Source organism: Suricata suricatta, chromosome 9, assembly GCF_006229205.1.
Source record: "Suricata suricatta isolate VVHF042 chromosome 9, meerkat_22Aug2017_6uvM2_HiC, whole genome shotgun sequence".
NCBI lineage: Eukaryota > Metazoa > Chordata > Mammalia > Carnivora > Herpestidae > Suricata > Suricata suricatta.
The window spans coordinates 82,879,358-82,902,203 of record NC_043708.1 but is presented as its reverse complement, the minus strand read 5'-3'; the positions used below and the strand labels follow the sequence as shown (position 1 = coordinate 82,902,203).

The 22,846-nt window shown below is 36.9% G+C and overlaps 1 protein-coding gene and 1 non-coding gene across 8 annotated transcripts in view; both read left to right on the top strand.

Moving 5' to 3' along the window:
- TTBK2 (tau tubulin kinase 2) overlaps positions 1–22,846 on the top strand; it is a 140,380-nt gene that overhangs the window by 69,608 nt on the left and 47,926 nt on the right. For 5 of the 7 annotated variants that reach the window (XM_029952763.1, XM_029952767.1, XM_029952768.1 and 2 more), the window contains 3 exons: positions 3,256–3,396; positions 4,835–4,939; positions 18,953–19,018. In XM_029952763.1, the coding sequence (XP_029808623.1) occupies positions 3,256–3,396; positions 4,835–4,939; positions 18,953–19,018 (312 nt within the window). Of the gene's footprint in view, positions 1–3,255; positions 3,397–4,834; positions 4,940–9,887; positions 9,975–18,952; positions 19,019–22,846 lie in introns of those variants that run through there. The other 2 variants (XM_029952764.1, XM_029952769.1) reach the window with 2 other exon arrangements.
- Positions 14,538–14,644, top strand: LOC115303095. Its single transcript, XR_003913812.1, has one exon. It is a non-coding gene; the product is annotated as a U6 spliceosomal RNA (small nuclear RNA).

Below are 22,846 nucleotides of genomic sequence, written 5' to 3'. Positions count from 1 at the left end.
CATCCCCAGGTTATGTCAAAGTAAGCTGAAGGTGTATTTTATGTGGAAATATATAAATAATGTATTCTAAGAGTCAGAGATTCCTTTTTTTCCTCTTAATCACAAAATGCAATAGTTCCTTCATAATAGTGTCAAATATCAAGACAATTTTTCAGATTTCCTTGATTGTATCTCTCTTATTTTTTATATTTGGTTTACTTGAATCTAGTTTCAGACAGAGTTCCACACATTGCATTTGGTGGACATAATTCTTAAGCCTCTTTTACTGTATAAGTTCACTTTCTTTTTTTCTTATAGTTGTTGTTGTTTTCATTATCATTGAAAAAACTGGAATCATTTGTTATGGAATTCTCATATTCTGAGTTGGCTGTTAGTCTCCCTCCTTATCTAACATGTTCTTCTGTTCCTTGTATTTTCTATAACCTGGTGATTAGATCATATGCCAGGTTTGTTTTATTTGGCCACAGTACTTCAGAGGTGAGTTGTACGTTTCCTGTTGCATCACATCAGTAGGCAATGTCTGGGTACTCTGTTTTTAGTAACGTTAGAATTGATCAATGAGATTCAGGGACTGTCAGCCTGATGCTTCCTTTTTAAAGTTCCCAGTGGCTTTTCTCTTAGGTTTTAAAAATCCATTAGTGATAATTGCCTAGATCCATTACTTTAGTGAGACTGCAAATGAACTATTCTATTTTTCTTAATTTATTAAGTGGAATTCTTCTTCAAAAAGCCCTCCACCAGGGGCTCCTGGCTGGCTCAGGTGGTAGAACATGTTACTCTTGACCTCGCGGTTGTTAAGTTCAAGTCCCACGCTGGGTGTAGAGATGACTTAAAAATAAATAAATAAAAAGCACTCTACCAATCATTAGGTTACCTGAGATACATTTTACCTTTACAAGAAGGGCAGTAAATAGAAGAAAAGAATACTTGTTTCTCAAATTTACGAATCGTGAGATCATGATCTGAGCTAAAGTCTGATGTTTAACTGACTGGGCCACTCAGGTGTCCCAAGATTCATTGTTTTTTAGTGATGTATACCAGCCAATGAGTTTACCACAGTTTATTAAACCTTACATTTATTGATAGACATGTAAATTATTTTCAGTTTTTCTCTATAACCTAGAAACCAGGGTGCCCGGGTGGCTCAATTGGTTAAGTGTCTGACTCTTGATTTCAACTCAGGTCATGATCTCGTGGTTCATAAGACTGAGCCCTGTGTTGGGCTCTGCACTGAGAGCATGGAGCCTATTTGGGATTCTCTCTCTCTCTCCCTCTCCCTGCCTCTGCCTCTCCTGCTCTTGCCAGTGTATGCTTGCTCTCTCTCACAAAATAAATAAAGAAACTAAAAAAACCCCCAGATAATAACCAGTTTTAGTTTGTACTCTGAAGTATAATTTGATGGATAAAACCTGCATATATTTACCATGTTAATAACTTTCCTCCATACTCTTGCTAGCCTTATGTTTTATCTTTTTGGATTTTGTTAATTAATATTTTAGATTTACATTTTATTTATTTATTTGTTTGTTTGTTTTATTGTTTATTTTTGAGAGAGAGCACACAAGCATGTGCAAGCAGGGGAGGGGCAGGGAGAGGGGGACAGAGTCTGAAGCAGGTTCTGCACTGACAGCAGAGAGCCTGATGTGGAGCTCGAACCGTGAGATCATGACCTGAGCTGAAGTCACACACTCAACCAATTGAGCCACACAGGCACCCCTTAGACTTACATTTTTAAAAGATTTGAAATGTTAAAATCATTGTTAGTATCATAAATTGAATTAACTCATTTTCTTTCAGAAGCTTTTATAACTGTGGAAGTTGTTTACAAATGAAGTTCCAGTATTTCTTAGATATATTTTTGGAGATCAAAATACTGATTTTTAAGAATATATTATTGGAATGCTAATAAAATTTATTAGGTACTTTCATGGATTGTAAAACTCATTCTAGATTATCACTTGTTTTACATTTGCTGAGATGCAGAGAATAATAAATTCACCTTACAAGAAATAATAATAAATATAACTACCAATTTATATTGTAAGAAAACTACATTTTTAAAGAAGATATGAAGTATGAAAGACTCCTGATTTTCCTGTAATTTTTCAACTCTTAGATAACTTACTGCTATTTAGTATTTTATTTTATTTTTTATTAAAAAAGTTTTTTTTATTAGGTAAACTCTGTCCCCAATGTAGGGCTTGAACTCATGATTCTAAAATCAAGAGTTGCATGTTCTACTGACTGAGCCAGCCATGCTCCCTTACTATTTTATTTTAGATGGTACTTAAGTAATTTAAGAATTTATTACCTTTTCAAAAGTTAATCAACTATCTTTAGTTGAAGTGATGGTATTAATCCCAAGCATATACTCCAGGGTTTTGGGAATAGAGAGATTGGGATATTTAAATTACCTTGTGATGAAGGAGCCAGTTTCCGTTCTTTGGGTGGTAGAGCTGTAGCAACTGGAGCCCTGCTCTTCTCATCAGATTACTGGCTTGTTACCTAGGCAACAGAGAACTTTTGGGGCGGGCCAGCACTCTCAAGTGGAAAAAAATCCCCACAACTTTGAATTCAAACAGGTTTAGATATGAAAAACAACTTTATCTTAATAGGTTAACATTGTTTAAACTTCCTGAGCCTCATTTTCTTCATCTGTAACATTTTCTATTTTAGGGGGCTATGACAATTAATTAAATGCAGTCAGGAATGTATCACATCTGGCACAGGCCAGATAAATTCACTGCTTTTATCTATTGCTATAAGTAATTGAGTGTTTGCTTCATGTCATTTTTGTTCATAATAACAGCAAATTAGCATTTACTGGGCACCTGTTGTGTACCAGGCAGTATTCTCAACACTTTACATGTATCTTGTTTAATCCTTTTGGTTTTATAAGGAAACCATGACACAGAAAAATTAAGTAGTTTGTATGGGAATATGTTAGGCTGTAATGAGGAATTACTGCTCTGGTACCTATATTTTGTATATTCAAACTATATTATGTTATGGCATGAAAGAGAAACAACGATGATGACTCAAAACCATAATATGTTAAAAAACTTCTGGTTATTCTTCAATTTGTCTGAAACATTCATGTATTTTAATGGAATCTCTTCTCTTGAATGAGACGGTTGTGGTTTGGGTAAAATCCTTGCTCTTTCTGTCAAAATATTTTTAATAGTAAATGGATAACTCTCCAGTCTTCTCTTATATCATAGTACCATGTGTGACAGTGTTGATTTGGTTTTCCAGGGTCGGAATCTGGCAGATCTACGCCGTAGCCAGTCCCGGGGCACATTCACCATTAGCACTACTCTTAGGCTGGGGAGACAAATTCTGGAGTCTATTGAGAGCATCCATTCCGTGGGATTCTTGCATCGAGACATCAAACCAGTAAGGGCCCTTTTCAATCAGAGCACAGACTGAGTTTGCTTCATCTGATAATGGGACACTATAAATTATAAATATAGCTTTCTGTATTTGCTTTCTGTTATTAAATACAAGGTACTATTTTAATTTCTTTAACTAGAAGCAAAATGTAACTTGCCTCTTAATTAAAAAAAAATTATAATTACAAACTACCACTTACATTCAAGAGCTTTTCTCATACAATGAAAATGTTGCTCACCACCAAATTAAAAATTATTAATGCTTGACTGTTGTAATGTGTGCTAACATTCCTAGTTACTTAGCCTTACATCTCAATTGGTAGTTACTCTTTAGATTTCTTTTTCCTGATACTGGCTAAACATATATACATATGTTGCTTTTAGATGTTGGCATTGTGTTCTTTGAACTATTTCTCTAGTGACAAATTGTACTTACAGGAAACCATCAGTTGTGAAAGGCATTTTTTTTTTTTTTCTGAATGTTGCAGTGGCAATATATAGTATTTTTTCAGTTCTGTTTTTCTTAGAAATTGTCATTTCCATAACTGAAATATGCTTTTTTTTATTGCTCACAAGTGGAAATGATCCATTTCTGATATACTGTATTTACTATAAATATATCATGTGTTGGTTAGTGCAGTTGAAAATTACATCCATCTGTTGCTACATGATTTCTAAAATTAAATGGTTTACATGAAAATGCCAACTAAAATTAACATCAGTAGAGTCAGACTTAATGTAATGTAGATTTCTTCTCTTATTTCTATACCACACTAAATGTCACTACTTGAGAAGCATGGTGACTGAAAGCCCCTTAAGTGGAACAACATTTTAAAATAAAAGCTAACAATTCTGTAGCAATTTTGTTTTTTCCTTTATAAATTCCCTTTTTACATACCAACTTTGCAAGTCTATGCTCATTTAACATTACATTTATTTTTTTTAAGGGAAGAATGCAAAGTTTATTTTCCGTAAGTCTGTTTTGAAATGTTTCCTTAAATTGAATTTTAATTTTTGTACTTAGTGAAATTCAGCTTTATGATGCTTATAGGAATTTCATTTAAATTCCTAGCCATGCATTCAAATTTGCTCACTCCTAGTTTTTCCCATTTTAAAAAGGAAGAATTGGGCTGTCTTTAAAGCACTGACTGACTTAGATTAGAATTTCAAGGATTTTGAGTTCCACTTAAGTCAGTGTTATGTTGTATATATATTTTATACTGTCAGTTAAATTCTTTGTTGCTCAAAGTTACCTGATCCTGGGCATTAATAGAATCCACAATGAGCTTATGTATTAATACCCAGCAACCATTGTTGATTAGAATAGTATATTTGGGACATATGTATTATATACTGTTTAAATTGAAGAGTTAAAGTATAGGAAGGATAAGATGTAAAGACTAAGTTTTAAAAGAACATATTTTCCTTCTCTGCTTTTCTAGTCAAACTTCGCCATGGGTCGCTTTCCTAGTACATGTAGGAAGTGTTACATGCTTGATTTTGGCTTGGCTCGACAATTTACCAATTCCTCTGGTGACGTCAGACCAGTAAGATTTTTCATATTATTATTAAATATTTGAGAATTAACCTATTACTTATAGTACCACCTTTAAAAAAATACGAATTATGTATAGAATGGATGTCATTCAAGAAGTAGCATATAGAACTCATCATTAAATTATAGGATAGAGTTAATTACTTTTATTATTGAAAACTGTGGCTTTAAAAAAGTACATTAAGAACATTACAAAAAAATTTTCTTAATAGTACACAAGACACAGATTTAGAGCAGATTTGTAGTAAGAACACACATTTGCCCTTTAGGATCAGGGGCCTTTTTTGCAATCTGAGGCTCTTTCTGTATCCTATAGTTTTTCCCTTTTTGTTATCGTACTTTTCATATCCAGAATTTACATTTGGTTGTTTAAAACAACTTCTCTTTATTGGTATTCTCTATTTGATATGACGTTGTCATCATACTTTTCTTTGCTTTGGTTCTGTGAACTTATTTATAGTGGATGTTTTGAAATTTTTTCCTCTTAAGTCTGTTATGCCCAGATTTCAATATCATCCCCAAAAACCAGAGACCACCGGGGAGACTGAGTCACGCATGCAAAAGCAAAGAGCTTTATTATCATTATGGGCTCGAGCTCAGGCTCACAGAATTCACCAGCGCAGTGGATCCGTGCTGAGAGCCCCAAACAAGGGCTGAGCAGGATTTTTATGGATTTGGGGAAGGGGGAGTTACAGGAAATTGTGACACAGGTACAATGATCCAATCATTATTGCATAACATCATTGGCAGCAACTTTAACTATACACATTGTTTACAGTGTTCGTTACTTTTGGCAGGACCCAATCACAACATTTAGAATATCTTTGAAAATAACCAATCACACAGTGGGCCCAGGACCCCCACATAGGGTGTAACTAGCCTTAAGCAATAAGTGATTATCTATAGCTTCTATCTCTAGGCCTGCCCTTAGTTATGTTAAGCATTTTAGATGGCTGCTTCTGATTGGGTGTTACTAGGGTGGCCCCTGGTTGAGCAATCTGTGCCCTTTTATTGTCTAATGATTCTGAGAAACCGACACTTAGGCCTCCAAGGTCAGAGGGGAAACTTGAAGCCTGTCATGGAGTCAGTTTAGTTCAGACCTGCGTCCTTTCAGCCCTAGGGTTGAGATAGGGGCAGGAGGCAGAGATCTCTATTTCTCCTGGCATGGAAGCACTGCTTCCTGAGGCTGGAGAGTGCTGTTGGGTCCCCAGTATATACAACACATTCATACCCAAGGTAGAGAGCCTCCATTCCATGAGCGGAGTCTGGGGGTAAGAAAGGAACTGTACTTCTCTATCCACACTTACCCTAGACTTAGCCTCCTTAGCAACAGAGAGCTAGAGTAAGCTGAAAAGTGCTCAAGTCCTTCTCCTGTGGGAAGAAAGCCCTCCGACTGGGAACTGAGGAAGGAAGGAGTCCTGTGCCCTTGGTTGCAACAGTCTGGAGTGGAAGCATCCTCTCTGCTCTGGAAGAGTGGTGGGAAGGAGTGGTTTCCGTGCAGGTACCGCAGACTCTAGTCTTTTTTACTCAATTTTCAGTTTTGAATAGATGTTTCTTCGTTCATTGTTTATCCTAAGGACCATTTCCAGGAGCCCTGGAAAACTAATTTTTTTAGGTTTTAAAATAATTTTCACCAGTTTTGCTGGGGATCAGGTCAGTGTGTTGCAGGATTTTTTATTTACCTCAATACCTGGGATTCGTTGTCTCACCACTTTGAAGAATGAAGAGGTGGACACAAGTGAGCAGCAGGCAAAAGTTTATTAGAGTCTAAGATTAGAAAGTGTCAAATTCCTAAGGGAATCCTGAGGGGAAGTAGGTGGGGTCTGTTACATTCTTAAGTAGAACCTTACCTGTGAGGAGGTTTGATGGGGTCAGACACTCCCAGAATTGTTCCAAAATATGTGTTTTTCCCCACCCTGGGACTTCAGGTCCTAGTCTTTCCCTCTAGGCCTACTGAATCCTATCTTTTCCTATCTGTAGTAAGCAGAGCTCCTTATAATGTCATCCCTAAAGTTCAGTTTTTCTAATATCTCCTTTTTACCTTTAGTTTTCTTTTAACACAGTATTAATTGTGGTTTTAATTTCTAGCAAATTAGTTTTATAGAAGTTGAAATGATGATATTGAATACATTTTATACACTAAGTATATAATATTAGGATTGTCTATATGAATGTAAATTATATTTAAAATATAGGCACATGAGAATTTACCTGCCTAGAAGTTATGAAAGAATCTTTTTGATTTTAATGAAGGTCTTGCATTAATAGATAGCAAAGCAGGTAAAGAATTCAGGGCTCCTGGGTGGCTCCTGGGTGGCTTAGTTGGTTAAGCATCCAGCTTCGGCCCAGGTCATGATCTCACGGTTCATGGGTTCGAACCCTGCATCGGGCTTTGTGCTGACAGCTAGCTCAGAGCCTGGAGCCTGTTTCAGTTTCTGTGTCCCCCTCTCCCTCTCTCTGACCCTCCCTTGCTTGTGCTGCTATCTCTCTCTTTGTCTCTCAAAAATACATAAAAAACAGAAAAAAAATTAACAACAAAAAAAAGAATTCAGGTTCTATGTGGAGCTTACTAGATTTCTATATATTTCTATAATCCCATTTCTTTTCCAGATGTCCTCTTTTTTTTTTAAGTTTTTAGACTATTACCAGGTTATTGTTTATTCACACACATAACAGATATCTAATGAGCACATAATGTGTGTGAGGCATGGATCTAGGGGCTGGACTATAGTGGCGAACAAGCAGACCAATGTTTGGCTGTTAGAGAGGTTATATTTTAGTGGAGAAGATAAACACATACATAATTTTAGGTAGTGGTATATGCTATAAATAAACACAAAGCAGTGTACTGACATAGAGGGTGATGGGCGGTGAGCATAGGAGACTACTTTGGAGGTATTAGTTAAAAAGACTTGTCGCCTGGATGGCTTAGTCAGTTAAATGTCAGACTTTGGTTCAGGTCATGATCTCATAGTTTATTGAGTTCGAGCTCCACACTGGGCTCTTTGCTGTCAGCTTGGAGCCTGCTTTGGATCCTGCTTTGGTTCCTCTGTCCCCCACTCTCTTTGCCCCTCCCCTGTTCATGCTAGCATGTGTGCATGCTCTCTCTCTCCACCAAAAATAAACATTAAAGATACACACACACATATATATATAAACATTGAAAAAAGGACTTTTCTGAGCAGGTATTGATTTTAGAGTTGAATGAAGTATGAGAACAATGTGAATTGCCATGTGAATCTGAAAAGAGAGTGTTTCCAGGCAAAGGGAACAGCAAGTTCAAAGACTCTGAGAGTTTGGTGTGTTCAAGGAAAAGCAGGGAAGCCAGGGAGCTATAGCACAACATAGCATTGCGTGATGAGGGGTTAAGTGGAGAGAGACATGGTTTAAGAGATAGATTGGCGCTGGATTGTGTCTGATTTTGCAAAGAGATGGATTTTATTCTAAATATAATAGGAAGCCTTTGAAAAATTTTGAGCAGGGTCATTGCATAATCTGGTACATGATCTATCAATAAGGTAACTATATAGTAGAATTATATACAGAGGTAGATTATATTTAAAACATAGGAGAATTTCAATGCCTAGAAATTGTAAGGAGACTATCTTTAGTTTTATCAATATTGTGTTAATTAGTAGGCATGCATATATATATATGTTTTCTTAGAGTGCAAGCAGGGGAGAGGCAGAGAGAGAGGGAGAGAGAGAATCTGAAGCAGGCTCCACGCCTAGTGGACTATGCCTCATGTCTCATGTCCTTGAGATCATGACCTGTCCCAAAATCAAGAGCCAGACACACGAATCGAGAATTGGACACACTCAACCGGCTGAGCCACCCAGGTGCCATAGGATATATTTTAAAGATAAACTTAACAAGAATTCTTTTTGGATTTGTTGATATTGGGATGTCAAGGAAAAAGAAGGGTCAAGGTTGATTACTAAAGTTTGTCCTAAATGAATGGTCATGCCAGTAATATAATGGGGAAGAAGGATGAAGAGTGCATTTGGTTGTTTTCTAGAAGTTAAGTTTGAGATGCCTTTTGGATTCCAGATAGAAATAACAAGAAGGTGATATGATATAGTAATATATACCTTAAAGGAGAAATCAGGGTTGGAGATAATAGAAATTTAAGAATCATTTGATTAGGGGTGGGGATATAGCTGGGGCTCAGGGTTAAAAGAGCCCCTGGCTCTAGGGGTCCCTAACAGATAAGGTTTGACTACTAGCTGCTTGAGAATATCCAAAGGCAGAGAATGAGTGGTGGTGAAACATGAAAGGAATTTATTTCAATAAGGCCAACACTCTGAAGACAGTGGCCAAAAAAAAAAAAAAAATTTGCTCCCAATATTTAAAAATCCGTGGCAGTTTTAAAAAGTGATATGAGGGGTGCCTGGGTGGCTCAGTTGGTTAAGCGTCTGACTTCGGCTCAGGTCATGATCTCATGGTTTGTGGGTTCGAGCCCCGCATCACGTTCTGTGCTGATGGCTCAGAGCCTGGAACCTGCTTCAAATTCTGTGTCTCCCTCTTTCTCTGCCCCTCCCCCACTTGTGCTCTGTCTCTCTCTGCCTCAAAAATAAAGAAACTATTAAAAAAATGTTTTTTAATGGTTTGAGATTCTATCAGCTCGGGAGACCATGTAGCTAGATAAAAGTCTGAGCCACTGGGTTACTTTAGCAGCTGCATGATGGATAGAAAAGAACTGTGAGGGGCACCTAAGTGGCTCAGTCATATGAGGGTCTGACTCTTGATTTCAGCTCAGGTCATGATCTCGTGGCTCATGAGTTCAACGCCTGGAGCCTGCTTTGGAGTCTTTGTCTCCTCTCTCTGCCCCTCTCCCATTCGGGGCTCTGTCTCTCTCTTGCTTAAAAATAAACGTTAAAAAAAAGTTTTTTTTGTTTTTTTTGTTTTTTTAAAAAAGGGAGGAAAATCATTGTGGTATCTTGGGAGATAAGTGAAATTGCTTCAAAGATGTAGGTGGTCATCACCCACCTGATACTGTCCTATCCGGGATGCTACAGATAAGTAAGGTAGGAACTGAGAACCAACCTTCTGGATTTGGCAAGATGAAAACTTTTTGTGACTTTCATAAGAATGGGGAGAAGTAGAGAAAGGGCGTATAGACAATTTTCTGGAGGAGTTTATTTTACATTTTTAGATTTTTAATTTTTTTTCTGTTTTTACTTTTATTTGCATTTATTTTATGTAGAATTTACTCCCAGGCCATAAGTTTTTATTTCCTTAGTTTCTTCTGGGAAATCTTTTTCTTCTGTGCAACCGTCTTTACTGGTTTAGGAACAATTTGTCTTTTTCAGTAAGGATCATCTCCGTGTGGCAGAGAGAGCTCAAGCAAGGGTTAGTCTGTGAGCCCTGTAAGTTCTACACCACTTCTTGGGGGCTTTGTTCACCTGGATTTGTTCAATGATCAGAGAATCTATATCTAAACCGTTAAGTCCAGGATTATGCTCCACATTTTTAAGCATGTAAAGTAAAAATTCCGCACTCTTTTTGGGCCACCAACCCTGTGTCCAGCCCTACTGTTTGAGGTAGGCGTACCTACCAACTCCACCAGTGTAGTGATGAAATGGCACACGTTGCATCTGCAAAGTGACATTGTTGAGATACTTGGTGGCTTTTTGGATACGCATACCCTTTACATGTAATCTTAAAGTGGACACAAAGATTTGTACCTCTTGATTTGCATGATTGTATGGGTTTTCTAGGTCAAGTGAATAGTGAACCATTTTTAGAGATCACCTTAGGCTGCTTGCTAAAAGAGCTGTTTTGTTTCCTTTTTTTTTTTAAAGGAGAGTGGTAAAACAGGGAAGGAGCTGAAAAAGAAGCAAAATCCTACCTTCCTTAGTTTATTCCTTTTTTTTCCTTTTTTTTTATGGCAGTTGTTATCGAATGCTTGTGTACTGATGGTAATGCTCCAGGAGACATTAAAAAAATGGTAATGTAGGACAGAGGAGGAATAATTCTAGGAGCCACATTCTTACATAGCCATCAAGGAAAGGAACCTGGGCACAAATCATGGGCTTACTCCATTCTTTAAGAGCCAGAGCACTTTTCCATTGTAACTGAGAAAAGGCAGAATTAAGTGGACACAGATACAGGGAAGCATTTAGGTTTGGTGGTGGGAAGTTGAAGTTCTCTCATTGCTTTTGTTTTCTCAGTGCAGAAAGAAGTAAGGCCTTTTGCTGAGAGTGCACAATGGTGTTGGAGGTTGAGGAGAGAAGAGGACAAGTGAAATAATAGTTACCATGGAGAGGGGGAGAGGGAAGCGCTAGCATCAGCAAAATAGATTGCTGGCCAGTGCTGAAAGCTCATTTGAGTATTACGGTAATTTAAGGGGATATTGTCAGGACAGTTTGCTTTTCTCCTGATACCTTTAACTGCTTGTTTAGAGTTACAGTTTAGCCTGAGAGTTGGGTTTAACCTGGGTGAGGGTCAGGTTAGCACTGTGGAAGAGCAAGAGGAGAGAGCTGAGAGCATGTTATTGTGGGTGAACGTAGTTCAGGCTGTGTAAGGAATGAACTTTCCCTTTATTTACATATCACTAGCTAGTTCCTTTTAGGATTTCAGTAAGATTTTCATAGTTTTCTTTAAATCTCAAATAATATTAATCTCATGCTTTTTGGATCATGATTATGATTAAAAATTTTTTCTCATATTGTTCCACTAATATAAAATCAAAAGTTGCCATCGTAGATTTGTTTTATATAGTACGACTTTAATTTATTTATTCCTTTTAAGAAACCTAAGTTGAATCACTTAGATTTTCTAGGTATACTGTCATGTTATCTGCAAAAATCAGTATTTTGATTTTGTCTTGTTATATGTATTCCAGAAGAATGTAAAAAACCAAAAATTTTAAGGAAGAATATTAAAGCATCTGTGGCCTCCATCTAGTTAAGAAATAGCTTATTATCTGTCCCTTCTGGCTGGTCGGTCAGTCGATGCAGGTTCCTGAGGGAGGGAGTGAGAACAGGGTAGGGCAGGGGGGCACAGAGAGTGAAGGCAAGGCAAGGTTTCTGATCAAGCTGCTCTCTTTATTGAGAGACCACTCACGTCTTATAAAGGGTAGAAGGTGGGCAGCTGACGTGAGTTAGTTGCTAAGAAAAAAGGGCGAGGACTGCAGCTTCAGCACGCTGCCAGAGAGGCTAACACGAAGGGCCTGGGAAGTAAACAAGAAGGCCTCAGCTTAAAGTGATAATGCAGCTCTTGCTGTGCTGGGAGTGATAACGCAGCTCAGCTGTGCGGGGGGCGGGGGCTGATCTTGCAGGTCAAGGCACATGTCTTTTCTTCTGGCAGCTCTTCTGGCAGCTCCAGACAATTATCATCTTATCTCATCCCTTTTTTTTCCCCCTCAAGCAGCACAGTCTAAGTGAAGTTACTGCAAAGATGGAAATATTCTGTGTCTGTACTAATATGGTAGCCACTAACTACATGGAGCTGTTGAGCACTTAAAATGTGACCAGAGCAAGTGAGGGATTGAATTTTAAATTTCATATACTTATTTTCTCTCTCTCTCTCTCTCTTTTAATTAGAGAGAGAGAGAGTCAGAGTCTTGAGCAGGCAAGTGAGGGATTGAATTTTAAATTTCATATACTTATTTTCTCTCTCTCTCTCTCTCTTTTAATTAGAGAGAGAGAGAGTCAGAGTCTTGAGCAGGCTCTATGCTCAGCAAGGAGCTGGATACGGGGCTCAGTTGCATAACCCTGGGATTATGACCTGAGCTGAAATAAAGAGTCAGACACTCAGATGACTGAGACACCCAGGTGCCCCTTAAATTTCGTTTAGTTTTAGGTTGCTGTTCTATTGGCCATTGTAGCTCTAAACATAACCTCTATTCTAAATTTTGTATTAAATCTTCTCTCTTCTTAGACCTTGACCGTACTTGTTTTGGAGTATGGAGCAGATTCAGGGAGATCTTGTAAAATAGTACAGTTTATCATATAGCCTTCATCTAGCTTCTCCTGGTGATAATATCTTACCTAATTGTAGTATATTGTCCAAACTAGGAAGGAGATATTGGTATATATTTATTAACTTAGGTGCAGACCTGACCTGAGTCAGTTTTCACTGTTTCTTTTTACATGCACTCTGTCTTGAGAAAAGAGAGTATATGAAACTTTATCATATGTATAGATTTGTATATGCAACACCACAATCAGGATACAAAACTATTCCATCACCAGAAAGAAACTCCCTCAAAACATAAATATAAATCTGTTTACCATCCTTAGTAGTAGTATCCTTAGTGTAGGACCATCAGAATGCCTTACAAAGGGAATGATCTATATAGTCTGTTATACTACTAGTGAGTTTATGTGGTTACTTTTGAGAACCTCTCCTATTTAACTTTGAGATGTATTAGTTACATTAAACAGGAATGTGAGGTACAAGAAGTCCTGAGCTGTATATATTTACAGTACTCTGTTCTGTACAGGTTCAGAGGTGAACTTTTGTTCATGTTCATTGTTTCCTACTGGTTTGAAGTGTGCCTTAATTTCCTCACTCCTTCAGCTGGACCTCACATTGGTCCTTTGTGTCTCAACTCTTGCAATGCTGTGTTTTCTCCTGTTGCTTCCTTCCTGCCATTCGTCTGAAACTTCTAGTGCCTTGGGCTATAGTGACCTACTTAACAAAATTTTTAAAAGTCCTTTTCTCTGTTACCACTCCACAATTTCAGCTATTTTCTTACTTCCGTTGAGGGCTATATGTTTTCCACCCCCTCTCTGATCCCCTCCTTCTGGTTAGCAGTAGGTCTGGGCTCCTGTCTGAGCGCCTTCCCTTCTCCTTCTAGACTTATTCTCCTGGGAGCTCATTTTGTCTCTGACGTTCATTCCCTCCTTCACATTCACAGTGCTCTATACTTGTAGTACTCTTGTGGTTTCTTTGTTTGGATTATTAAAAGAGTTTCCTTGTTGTTCCACTTCCTCCTTCCAGTCTGTTCTTTTTACCTCCAGCAGAGTAAACATCCCAAGAACTTTCTCAATCTTGTCCCCTCCCTACTTATATGAATTCCATTTGCCTGCATGTTATAAACAAAACACCATAATATGACACTTGAGGCCATCCTTAACCTGATTCCAACCTACTTTTCCATTATCTTCTCTCACCATTTGCTCCAGCCATGTCAAACACTTTCCCTGACACACACAGTACTTTGCTCTCATTTTGCATTGTTCACAGTGTTCTTTTTATTTAAAATGATTTCCTTCTTCCTGTTGTAATTTTTTCAGGTTTTCAAGGTCCAGTTTTTTCATTTTCACTTTTACCCAAATATCTAGATATTTATTTTAATAAAATATGCTTTTAGGTTGTTAGCCACTTTCACTTTTTTCTTTAAAGATGTTTTTAAGGGGAGCCTGGGTGGCTCAGTCGGTTGAGCATCCAACTTTGGCTCAGGTCATGATCTCATGGTTTGTGAGTTCGGAGCTCTGTGCTGACAGCTCCAAGCCTGGAGCCTGCTTCAGAGTCTATGTCTCCCTCTCTCTCTCTGCCCCTCCCCTCATCACACTGTCTCTCTCTGTACCTCAAAAATAAATAAATGTTTAAAAAAATTTTTTAAAGATGTTTTTAAATAGTTGCTTACTTTGGCAGCACGTATACTAAAATTGGAACAATACAGAGAAGATTAGCATGGCCCCTGTGCAAAGATGACATGCAAATTCATGAAGCATTACATATTTAAAAAAAGATGTTTTTAAATATAATTTTGAAGAGATAACATATTTATATAGTGCAAAATAAAGATTAATCAAATTTAAACCTTTTAAAAAGTGTTTTGTTATTTATTTTTGAGAGTGAGAGAGAGAGCACCAGCTGGGGAGGGGCAGAGAGAGAGAGGAAGACACAGGAGCTGAAACAGGCTCCAGGCTCTGAGCTGTCAGCACAGAGCCTGACGGAGGGCTCAGACTCATGAACCGTGAGATCATGACCTGAGCTGAAGTCAGCCACTTAACCAATTGAGCCACCTAGGAGCCTCAAAGTTAAACCCTTTTTGGAAAGACACTAATTAGTAAGCAAATGAAGTGACAAGTGACACATTGGGAAAAAATATTTTAGAACACACATGAAGGACTTATATCTAGAATCTATAAATAATTTTCACAACACAATAATAAAACGAATAAACATGAGCAAAAGATTTGTATAGACATTTCATCAAAGAGATACTACAGATGGCAAATAAGCACATTAGCAAATGGTGAACATCTTTAGTTATCAGAGAAATGCACAATAAAACAACCTAAGACATTACCACACAGCAATTAACCTAAAAAGACAATTGTAAATGCTTGTGAGAGATAGAAATCAGAGAGGTTGCCAGAGACTGGGAGTGGAGGGGAAGGGACTGACTATAGCCTTTAAGGGAACTCTTGGGGTCAAAGAAATACTGTGTACCTTGATTGTAGTGGTAGTTACATGAGTGTGTATCTTTGTCAAAACTCACAGGACTGTGTATACCTAAAGTATGAATTTAACTGTGTGCAAGTTATACATTAATAAACCTGACTCGAAAAAAATTAAAAGGAAAATCGTAACATAAATCTCTTACTTTACTCTTGCTCTCCCAAATCTTCTCATTTTCTATGCTTATCCTTATCCCTCTCTCCAACCAACAGTATAGGTAGCTATATTGTTATTATTTCCTAAGTGTATTCTTCCAGAATTTCTTCTTGCATATATAATAAATATGAATGTATATTCTCATTTTCTCTTTTTGATTCAAAAGGTAGCGTGATGTATATTTTCCACTTGTCTTTTCCCCCCACAGTTTATTTAGGAGATCTTCCCATGTCAAGATATAGAACTTTTTCTTTTTTTTGCAGCTGCAAAGTGTATTCCTTTTTAAAGATGTACTGTAATTTATCTAATCAGTCCTCTATTTATGTATTATATGGGTTACGTGCAGTCTTTTACTATTACAAACATTAATGTACTGAATGAATGTTTTATATCCATTATTTTTGTACATATGCAAGTATATCTATAAATTTGCAGAAGTGGAATGACTTTGTTAAAGAGAATATGTGCACTTGTAATTTTGATAGATATTGCCAAATTGCCATTAATTAGGGAAGTTTCAAGAGATCATCTATTTTAAGGCCCTGTTAAATGTTGCCTTATTCTTAAGCCTTTTTTCTTCTTCAGCAGGACTTTTCCTTCTTCCCTCTCACCAAATGGAACTAATCCTTACCACTCCTAGGCTTTCATAGCTCATTGTACTTTGCTAATGATGTTCATTATAATCTGCTATAAATTAGAATAAGTTGTATATGTGTCTGTTTTCCCCAGGTGGGTTGAGTTGTCTTTTCTGCTTTATTCTGCTGAATTTTCTTGACCTGGTATTATTTCTTTGATGAGTCACAGAAAGATCCTTCTAAACAGCTGATCTCACTTTAGCTCTCAACTTTTCCATGGCAGAAGCAAGGTCAGGGGTGCTCCCAACTGGAAAGGGTTCCCTGGGTTTGTCTTGCATAGAATCTATTGGGGGACATCTAGGTGTCCAATTAACCGTGGACTAGGCTGAAGAATGTGGTAATAACTCTGGAGATTTTTACCCTGACAGTTACTGGAATGAAAATAACTGGGCAAAAGTACATGCTACAAAAACATTTTTGTTAGTGAAGGCTCTTGTCAGGTAATGAATAAAAGTGCAGTCAGTGAGATGTTATTTAGTGAGAAAGATTGATGGTAGGCTTTCATATATAATCCTACACATTCTTTGTCTAGAAAAGGAATCTTTGATCTCAAAGTTCCATCAAATTGAGAATATTAGATATTCCTGTCAGTCATGAATGTCTTAGGAAAATATTGAGATCTACTGACTATAATTATCAATGAATGGGCAGCTAAGAAAAGAAAAGATTTAAATATATTACAGAAACTTTTGATTACCAAAATTATTAAATACCAAGACTATTTTTAAAATAGATTTTAAGAAAAAAACAAAAAGGAGTAATTAAAAAAGGAAGAGAGGGGCGCTTGTTTGACTCAGCTTATTACTCTTGATCTAGAGATTGTGACTTCATGGTCCATGTTGGGTACAGAATTTACTTAAAAATGAAATAAGGAGCAGGTGGCTCAGTCAGTTGAACGTCCGACTTCGGTTCAGGTCATGATCTCACTGTTCATTAGCTCAAGCCCCACATCAGGCTTTGTGTTAACCACTCAGAGCCTGGAGCCTGCTTTGGGTTTTGTGTCTCCCTCTCTCTCTCTCTGCCCCTCCCCAGCTCACTCTCTCTTGAAGATAAATAAATAAACATTAAAAAAATGAAATGAAACTTTTAAAAAAGGGAAGACAATTTCATGAAAGAAGGAATAAACAGAAAACTAATTTGAACAGATTACAAAAATGGGTAAATGAAGGAAGAGCACATAGAATGATTATCTTATAGCATATGACCAGAATGATTCTGGTAACTAAAAATTTTTTAAATAACATTTATTATAATATTTTTCTGTAAAAGTAATATATCTTAATTGAGGATAATTTGAAGTTACTAGGAAAGAAAAGTCTACTAATGAAAATTATTGGCTGTGAACATTTTCAGGTTTGTTAAGTTTTCATATGGAGTTATGTTGCCATCCATGAGTCTTTAGGGTATTTATTTGATCCTTGTGAAGCAATAGAGTGGAAGCAATGTATGATTTCAAATCAAAAGACCTTGGTCGATGTCTGCTTTTATCACTTACTGATTCTGTTCCCTCAGATCAGTTTACCTCTCAGAGTCTGTTTCTATAACTGTGCAATGAGCAAGACTAAGACCTGTCATCACAGAGTTTATATTCCAGTGGAAGAAGGCAGTGAACAAATAAGTAAAAATATAAATAAAATTAATTTTAGGTATTGAAAGGTATTATGTTAAAAAAAATAAGACAGAGCAAAAAAGGGTGGAGTGGCTCTGAAGGGGGAGGGGTAATATTTTAGATTAGGAAAATTAAGGGTACTTCTCTGACGAGGTAACATTTCAGCAGAGAGCCTGACGTGGATAAGAAGAGCTAACCTTTGGAGGCATGTGAAGAGTTGGCTTTCCAGCTGGAGTGAATAGCAGAAGAAGCTAGAAACATAGTTGGTCGTAGTATAAACCATAAGTAAACCCATTTTGGAATGGGGCCAGTGCCAAACTGTGGAAATCTTATAGGCCAAATAAGAATTTGGACTTAGTATTGTAAGTTGAGCTCTCTGAGAACTGAGATCATGTATTATTCATGTTTGGCTTTATTCTCAGTACCTAGCATGTAATAGTTACCCAATAACTTGATTTATTAATATATAAATTACATATATAGGGAGGGATATTAGTTACCATCATTTCTGAGTTGAGTTTGAAATAGCCAAGACATGAAGATGTTGGCATCGTTACTTAGAGATTCCTTGTGGTCTTACTGAAATGTAATCAGAGCCTGAATTTCAGTGTATATACTATAATGCTTGGCATGATTCTGGATATGTGAAAGCATTTAGTGTTTTCTTTCTTTTTTATTTAAAAAAAATGTTTATTTATTTACTTATTTTGAGAGAGAGAGAGCACGCACATGAGAGAGAGCACGAACAGGGAAGGAGCAGAGAGTGGGAGAAAGAAAATCCCAAGCAGGCTCTGCGTTGTCAGCATAGTCTGATTCAGGGCTTAATCTCACAAACTGTGAGATTCTGACCTGAGCCAAAATCAAGATTCGTACACTTAACCAGCTGAGCCACCCAGGTGCCCCAAGTGTTTTCTAACCTACAGAATTTATTTATCATAAATGCCACGTTATTTTAAAATGTAGGTAGAAAAATAATTGGATTCACTGATCACTAACATATGATTTAACATATGATTTAGAGCTATTCTCTAATTTTACATAATTTTACAATAAAATATTAGAAATTTAAGTCATATTTTATTGTGACAGTAATGTGCATTTCCCACATTTACTTCATGTGCTCAAGTTTCTGAGTCTTTAGCTATTTGAAGCTCATTTTACTCTTCTCTGCTTCATTTTGTTGTAGCCTCGAACTGTGGCAGGCTTTCGAGGGACGGTTCGTTATGCATCAATCAATGCTCACCGAAACAAGGTAGGTATCTGAGCTGAGAGTCGTATCTGTATAAGCATGCTGATGGCTTCAATCGGGTTGACTTTTTTACATTAGAGTACACAAGTGTGGAAGGTACTTGGGAGCAGAGCGTAAGGTATTAGTAAGACTAATGTATGGTAGTGTGTATAGTACATAATGGATGCTAGTAGCTACATAAAAATAAAATTGGATTTGTCAGAAAAGATAATAGCTCTGTGTGTGCCTGTGTGTTTGTGTGTGTGTAAGGAGTCTCGTGTCCTTAATTAGGTATAAGTATTAACAAATTGAATATAGAATTTTGAAAAAATAAATTATCTATGTTCTAGTCCTAAGAGTTATTTGGGAATATCATACTATCGATACCTAATGATATATAGGAGTCAGCATTTTATCTGCAATATGCATCTAATGTATGATATCCCCTCTCCGTTAAACCATTTCTGGGGCGCCTGGGTGGCTCAGTCGGTTAAGCCTCCAACTTCGGCTCAGGTCAGATCTCACATTCGTGGGTTCGGGCCCCGCGTCGGGCTCTGTGCTGACAGCTAGCTCAGAGCCTGGAGCCTGCTTCCAGTTCTGTGTCTTCTCTCTCTGCCCCTCCCCCTCTCATGCTCTGTCTCTCTCTGTATCAAAAATAAATAAAACATTTAAAAAAAAAAGTTCATTAAAAAAAAAACCATTTCTTTTCATGAAGATCTCAAACACAGATAACTTTAGAATTTTCATCATAGTAAATTATACCTTTTGGATTAAATTTTTAAAGTCTCTTTTTTACTTTGCTGCTTTTGTTCTTCTGATTTTTTTCTTATTCTAAATCTTAATTATGAGTAGGAAAGGTGGGTATTTTATGGATTTCAATCCTTGAACTTGTCTGGATGGAGCTGAGGCATTTAACAAGTGACTCCTTGGGGTGCTTGGGTGGCTCAGTCAGTTAGGCATCTGACTTTGGCTCAGGTCATGATTTCAGTTTGTGAGGTCAAGCCCTACATTAGGCTCTGTGCTGACAGCTCAGAGCCTGGAGCCTGCTAAAGATTCTGTGTCTCCCTCTCTGTCTGCCCCTCTCCTGCTTGTGCTCTGTCTCAAAAATAAACATTAAAAAAAAGAAATATTTTCTTGATCTATTTTTACTTTATTCTTGTTCTCTGAAGCCAAAATTGCCTTAATGAAAATTTGACTAGTGCTAACCATAGTAGGAACAGTAAGTTGTGGTCTTATATGCTGTGCTCTAGTTAATTTAATTTGGTTTCTTGTAATATGATTATAAATTGGAAATAGGAAAACTATTTTTATCAGTGCATAAAGTAGCAGTGTGCCAAGCATTTCAGCTCATTTACTTTGATTCAGTGTTGTATTAATATGGCATCTAGTCAGTTAGTCTGCCATGAAAAGATACATTCTTAAAAAACTTTGGAATTACTAGACTTTCTAATTAATTCTGTGTAAAAATTTGGTCAACATTGGAATATTTGAGATAGGACATTCTTTCTGAAATAAGCATAAACATTTCCAGAGATCATTATAACTATATAAGCATTTCCAAAGAAGCTAGCAGAAAGAGATTGTATATTTTTACTCTTTTTTACAAATGTCTTTTAAAAGCTTTTCCAGCATAGAGTGCTGTAACATTTAACTCTGTTAACCTGTAAGAATAATAAAATAAAAAATAAAAATGAAAAAAATAACTCTGTTAACCTGTATATTATTTGTTATTCATCTGACCTTGGTTGAGGAATTTGATGATGTGTATCAGCAGTTCTTAACCTTCTTTGCTGCTCCCAAGACCCCTGAGATGTAGAATGCTTACAGGGCTTCACAGTGGTGGTTAGTTTATGTGGTGATGCAGGAGGGCAACTAGTGGAACTTTCAGAGATGCTGGTCTAATCTTAAAAGATTGCTCAGATAATTCTAATGTACTTCTTTCTTCCGTGTTCTGTCACCTTGATAATTTCTAAGCACAATGCACTCTATTTTTTTTTTTTTTTTTGGTACTTTGATCTTAAACTTCTAACATGAATAATTCTCAGACAAAATACGACTTTTCAGAATACTTGAACTGTTCATTACATTGTTCTACATTTCAATCCTTTATTAGTATTTGTAATATCTTAGTAATTTGAAGAAACTATTTTACTGTCTTCTGATTCTGTGGTTGCTATTGAGATCTTTGTCCATCTGTTACTTTGTATTTAATTTGTCATTTATCTTTGACTATTTTAGATATCCTCTCTTTGTCTTTGCCGTTCTATAGTATGCTCTTATGTGCCTATGTGTGGCTTTTTAAATAATTATTCTGTTTGAAGGGTGTCTGGGTGTCTCAGTCAGTTGAGCATCTAACTTCAGCTCAGATCATGATCTCGCGGTTCATGAGTTCAAGCCTCACATTGGGCTTGCTGCTCTCAGCGCAGAGCCTGCTTGGGATCCTTTGTGTGCCCCCCCCGCCTCGGCTTGCTCTCTCAAAAATAAACAAACATTAAAAATAATTATTATCCTGTTTGGGATTTGTGTGCCTGCTAAATCTTAACATTCATATCTTTCATCGATTTTAGAAAAATCTGACATTTCTTCTTTAAATATTGCCTCTTTCACTTTCTACCTATACCTCTTTTTTCATATCTCAAATTGATATATTTGTTAGATCTTCTTGTTCAGCCCTCATGTCTCTCTTTGTGTCTGTATGTTACATTTCTAGATAATTTCATTTCTAGATAATTTTTTTCTGATGATTTTGATTAGCTAATTTCTAGATGTTCTTTTGGTCCTTTTTCAAATCTAATTGGTCTCTCTATACTTTGGGGTAGGATATGGTTCCTTTTTATTGAGTCTTATTCCTTTTTTTTTTTTTTTGCTTAAACATTTTAAACATTCTTTAAAAAACATTTTAATGGTTATTTGTTTTTGAGAGAGAGAGAGAGAGAGACAGAGCATGAGAGGGGAAGGGACGGAGAGAGAGAAAGGGAGACATAGAATCCGAAGCAGGCTCTGGGCTGTCAGCACAGATCCCAACGTGAGGCTCAAACCCACACACTGTGAAATCATGACCTGAGCTGAAATTGGACACTTAACCAATTAAGCCACCTAGCCCCTCTTAAACATTCTTATTTCATATTCTGTATCCTATAATTCTATGTCTCAAATTCTTGGATATCTCATTCTGCTCTTTAATTTCTCTTGTCACTAGCTTATAACAGCCTGCTTTCTAATATATTTTATACTTGTAATTAATGAGCTTATATTTTGTGGGACTTTTCTATAGGACTTCTATGAGACCTGAATTTATGTGGTCTATAATCTTGAGAGGATTTTCATTTTCAACTGTCATTACTGTGGGGTGGGATCACCCAGAAAACAATTTCTGGACTTGGTTTCCCAGACCACACAAGTGGTATAAATTTAAACCCCAAATCTGAGTGAGGGACAGGCCTATAATAACAAATTTTCAGGGTAGTTTTTTTAACCACTAACTTGATCCCTTTGATAGTTAGTCGTTAAATCATACAGGAAAAAAAGTTACTGCTATAAAATGTTCATACCAAATATTGCACTACAGACAGCCCTTTGAGGGTCGAAGGTATATGGTGAGTGCCTAGGAGAAACTGTCTCAGTTACAGCTCCTGTCTCGTGTGGGCTCAGTACTTTCATACCTGTCCCCTTCCTGATTGTTAAAACCCTGGCTGATAAAACCTGTAACAGATGTACCCAGCCACAAAGTTTCAGCATCAGCTTGCTTCTCTTATTTCCAGCTTTCTTTTAATTTTGGCTCCTAGGATTTGCTTTAATTCTTTTTTTATTATTATGGTAACGAACATATCATATTAAATTTACCATGTTAAC